Raw genomic sequence first — 4,689 nt, 5'->3', positions numbered from 1 at the left:
ATTATTAATTATCATTATTTTTATTAATTATTATTAATATTATTAATTTATGATTATTAATATTATTTATTCATAACTACTCCCTCCATTTCCTAAAGATCGTCTTTGTGACTGTTCCTACAGATACCAAGGATGATCTATTTGTGTGGGATGTGGGGTGTGAGGTGGGTAAAGTAGGAGAGAGAAAAGGGTTAAGATAAATAAACAAATAAAAAGGGGTTAAAGTAAGAGAGAGAAAGGGAGTAAAATTGAAGTAATAATGTAATCATGGACTATATGATAGGGACATGAGACTAAAAGGGGAAAAAAATTCCAAATAAAGAATAAAGTAAAAGAGGGATGATCTTTTGGAAACGCACTTAAACGGAAAGAGGGAAGATCTTTAGGAAACGGAGGGAGTATCATTTAAAAATATCCAAAATACTACTACTATTATTATTATTCATTATTATTACTTATCATGATAATTATTATTTAATATTTAATATTACTATTATTTAAATATTATTTATATATTTATTACATTCAATTTAATTCAATTCAGTTTAATTCCATTCAATTTAATTCAATTCAGTTCAGTTCGTTCAGTTCAGTTCAATCCAGTTCATTTCGGTTGTTTTCTGCCGAAGAGAACATGTCCTAAATAGGTTGGTTTGAAAATTGCATCAAATAAAATAGATATTATTTTATTTGGTTCAACAGAATTATAGTCGAATTCGGGTCTATCATAAATAAATCGGGTTGAATCACATATTTGCAGGGTCTGATTGGATTTAGAGTTAATGTCTTGTTAAGTTACGGGTTAGGTTCGGGTTTGAATGCAGGTCTGTGTGATCGGGTTAGAATATAATATTGTCAGGTGACGGTCAGGTTTGAGTAATTCCAGGTCAGGTTTGAGTAATCCCAGGTCAGGTTTCGATCAAGTCTGGAGAATGACCCTCACAGGTCGAACCAGGTTCAAGTCGAGTCAGTATCAGGTTGACCCAACGGTCAGATCTGTTTGACACCATTATGTATAGACTATAGTTAGAGCTTAATCTTGATTAACTTAAGCAAGAGAAACGACCCTTAGATTTAGAGATTAGGTTAGAGCATAAGCTCCGTCCAAAGAAATGTATCATCTCAATTTTCAAGACTCTTCGAGACTCCAAGACTACAATTACTAGTTAATTACTGATCAGTTATAATATGTTGACCAGATTTTGGCAAAGAAAAGAAAAGCGAACGACACAAAAAGAAAATTAAATTCTCATTTTACCATTAGTATAAGAGGGCGAGGAATTGCTGAAGGAATTTACACATTGTTTTCCCCTCATTTTCTTCTTCTCTAAAATTTACAACCCATATATGATATCTAATTAAATGGAGGGAAAGGGCGAAGAATGGCCGGCGATAGGAATCGATCTCGGAACCACTTACTCATGTGTTGGAGTTTGGCAGCACGATCGTGTTGAGATAATTACCAACAATCAGGGCAACCGAACCACGCCGTCTTCTGTCGCTTTCACTCAAACTGAACGCCTTATTGGTGAAGCTGCCAAGAATCAAGTTGGTGCCAATCCAACAAATACCATTTACGGTTTTTCCTCTCTCTCATTTTCTTTTTGACCTTTGATCATTAGTATGTGTTATTGTACAAAATTAAGTCTTTTACTTCATGAAATGATGACTTACCCTTTTTGCATTAAACCGATCAATTTTGGGTGATGCCTATTATGTACAAAATTAAGTCTTTTACTTCATGAAATGATGACCTTTGATCATTAGTATGTGGGCTTTTACTCTTAACACTAACACAATCAATTCTTCATTATTTATTTACTTGATTAGATGAACACGAGCAACTTTAGTTTCCCTTCTTTTATTATTATTCTCTTCTATAAACAGATGCGAAGAGGTTAATTGGTCGGAGATTCACAGAGGAAACAGTTCAGAGTGACATCAAACTCTGGCCTTTTAAGGTTCTTTCCTGCCGTCACAAGGACAATAAGCCTATGATTGTTGTCACATATAAGGGTGAAGAGAAACATTTCGCTGCTGAAGAGATATCTTCCATGGTTCTCATGAAGATGAAAGAGACTGCAGAGGCCTACCTTGGTACAGAAGTAAAAAATGCTGTAATCACCGTGCCTGCCTACTTCAATGATTCGCAACGACAAGCAACTAAAGATGCTGGCACAATAGCTGGGATCAATGTCATGCGAATTATCAATGAGCCAACAGCTGCAGCCATTGCTTATGGTCTCGAGAAGAAGGCTGTTGACAAAAAGGCGGCTGCAAGAAATGTGCTAGTTTTTGACCTCGGTGGTGGCACTTTTGATGTCTCTTTAGTAACTCTAGAGAAAAATTCCTTTGAAGTCAAAGCTATTAGTGGGAACACTCACTTGGGCGGAGGAGATTTCGACAACAGAATGGTGAATCATTTCGTGGCTGAGTTTATGAGGAAGCACAATCAGGACGTAAGTGGTAACCCAAGAGCTCTTGCGAGGTTGAAAGCTGCCTGTGAGAGAGCAAAGAGGACACTTTCGTTTACTACTGAGACTACTGTGCAGTTAGATTGCCTTCATGAGGGTACTGATTTATTTTCAACAATCTCTCGTGCACGATTTGAAAAGATGAACATGGATTTGTTTCAGGATTGTATGGACCCTGTTGAAAAGTGTTTGAGAGATGCCAAGATGGGAAAGAGTGAAATCCATGACGTTGTTCTTGTGGGTGGGTCAACTCGTATCCCTAAAGTTGAACAGCTCTTGCAGGATTTCTTCAATGGAAAGGAACTCTGCAAAAGCCTTAACCCAGATGAGGCTGTTGCATATGGGGCCTCTATTCATGCTGCAATCTTGAGTGGTGTACGATATAGCGAAAGGTTTTTGCTTGTCGATATAACTCCCTTATCACTAGGCACCAATGTTGCTTCTGGTGACATGAGTGTTGTCATTCCAAGGAACACTCCAATCCCAACAATAATGGAGCGCAGATACCTCACTTTTCTGGACTATCAGACTATAGTGAATGTTCCTGTATATGAAGGTGAGAGACTCATTGCCAAACATAACAATTTCTTGGGTACGTTTGATATATGTAACATTCGCCCAGCTCCAGCAGGTGTCGCGAAGATAACTGTGTCCTTTGAAATTGATGCAAACGGCATACTGACTGTGACAGCACAGGAACAAGACACTGATAACAAGAATCAAATCACCATCACCAACCATAGTGGGAGGCTATCAAGAGCAGAGATTGACAGGCTGGTGGAGGAGGCGAAGAAGTACAGAGCAGAAGATATGGAGCGTAAGAAGGTGCTTAACGCTAAGTTAAACTTAGAGAGATATGTCAACAACATTTGGGATATCATGAATGGTCGGATTTGGAGGAGGAGTACTCTGATGCAAGACAAGAATGCAATCGAAGATACCGTTGAGCGCACAATTCAGTGGCTCGATTGGAATAGCCATCTCAACGAAGCTTCTTTGTTTGAGGAAAAGTTGAATGAGCTCAAGAATGTTTGTGATTCTGTCATTGCTCAGATGCATCTGAAGGGTGCTGATGTGGGTACTAAGTTCCCCAAGATTGAGCCAAAGTAAGCTTCACAAATCAGTTACAGATATAGTAGGCAGATGTTTAGTTACGACAGTATTAACTCATCGGTATTCTTGTCATATTGACTGAGCTCAGCTCAACGATGTTTGTGATCTTGTTATCTTTACGTAATATGGACATATTACTCCCTTAATTGGAGAATCTTCGAGAGCTCTAACCTAAACTATGTTGTAAGTGAAGCAATTGAGAGGCAATATGTCAGGTACTTTTAGTTTTAATTAAAAGATTAGCATATAGTACTATGTATCCATAAATTTGCACAAAAAGTCTTACTGTGTTGAGTTCGCAATGATCTTATCCCTCCCTTCTATATTACTTGTCATTTTAACTAAATTTATAATAACTATTACCCCACTGATTTACTAACTGATTCAAACCCTGTATTCACCTGAACAAATATCTAAATATTAGTTTTAACTTTTAAACAGTAAATTGATTTCATACGATAAAACATGTTAATAAGTCACCTCATTTAAGAATTAGAACTAAAAATTCATCCATTTATGTACATTCTTGATATAAGAATCAAGGAAAGAAGTTTTAGTGGCGGGGTGGGGGGCCGGGCTGCTGCTTGGAGTGGGGGAGGGGGTCGGGCTATTGCAGGGGTTGTGGTTAGGGTTAGGGTTAGGGTTAGTTAGAAACTAGGTTTTAGGATTTATTTAGGTTAATTAGAGTTTATTTAGGTTAACTAGGGTTTAATTAGGAGGAAATTAGGGGTTAATTAGGGTTAATAACTAACGGTGATTAACGTCGTTAGTCATTAAGGATATTTGGGTGTATTTACATAAAATTGTCAAATTGAGGGGTACCCTGTGAATTTTGAAAACTCGAAAGTACTTGGTGAAAAAACCTAAAAATCTGAGAAAAATATAAAAGGAAAATGCATGAAAAGAAGGAAGAAAGAAAAAAAAAATTAAAAAAATAAATAAATGAAAATGAAAAAGGTACTTAGAAAAGTAAGGTCATCAGCAGACCCCTTTCTTATTTCTCATTTCTTCCTCGCCGCAAAGTCTGCATTTCATATGAGATTTTATCTCTTGCTTCGCACTTCTTCGCTGCACCGGGGTTCGCCGCATCATCACCATCAAT

At 37.2% G+C, this 4,689-nt stretch overlaps 1 protein-coding gene across 3 annotated transcripts; it reads left to right on the top strand.

Annotated features, from left to right (window-relative positions):
• The first annotated feature begins 1,362 nt into the window (after positions 1-1,362).
• LOC104894215 (heat shock cognate 70 kDa protein-like) lies at positions 1,363-4,488 on the top strand. 3 transcript variants are annotated; one of them, XM_057393641.1, is made up of 3 exons: positions 1,363-1,579; positions 1,888-3,540; positions 4,472-4,488. In XM_057393641.1, the coding sequence occupies exons 1-3, from the start codon at positions 1,363-1,365 to the stop codon at positions 4,486-4,488; spliced, it is 1,887 nt and encodes a 628-aa protein (XP_057249624.1). The 3 variants fall into 3 exon arrangements, with proteins under 3 accessions (XP_057249624.1, XP_048498792.1, XP_010678704.2); XM_048642835.2 differs by lacking the exon at positions 4,472-4,488 and having other exon boundaries at positions 1,888-2,866; positions 3,248-3,693; XM_010680402.3 differs by lacking the exon at positions 4,472-4,488 and having other exon boundaries at positions 1,888-3,693.
• The last annotated feature ends 201 nt before the right edge of the window (positions 4,489-4,689 follow it).

Source organism: Beta vulgaris, chromosome 1, assembly GCF_026745355.1.
Source record: "Beta vulgaris subsp. vulgaris cultivar EL10 chromosome 1, EL10.2, whole genome shotgun sequence".
NCBI lineage: Eukaryota > Viridiplantae > Streptophyta > Magnoliopsida > Caryophyllales > Amaranthaceae > Beta > Beta vulgaris.
The sequence above is the reverse complement of the archived record's forward strand: the minus strand, read 5'-3'. Positions and strand labels throughout refer to the sequence as shown.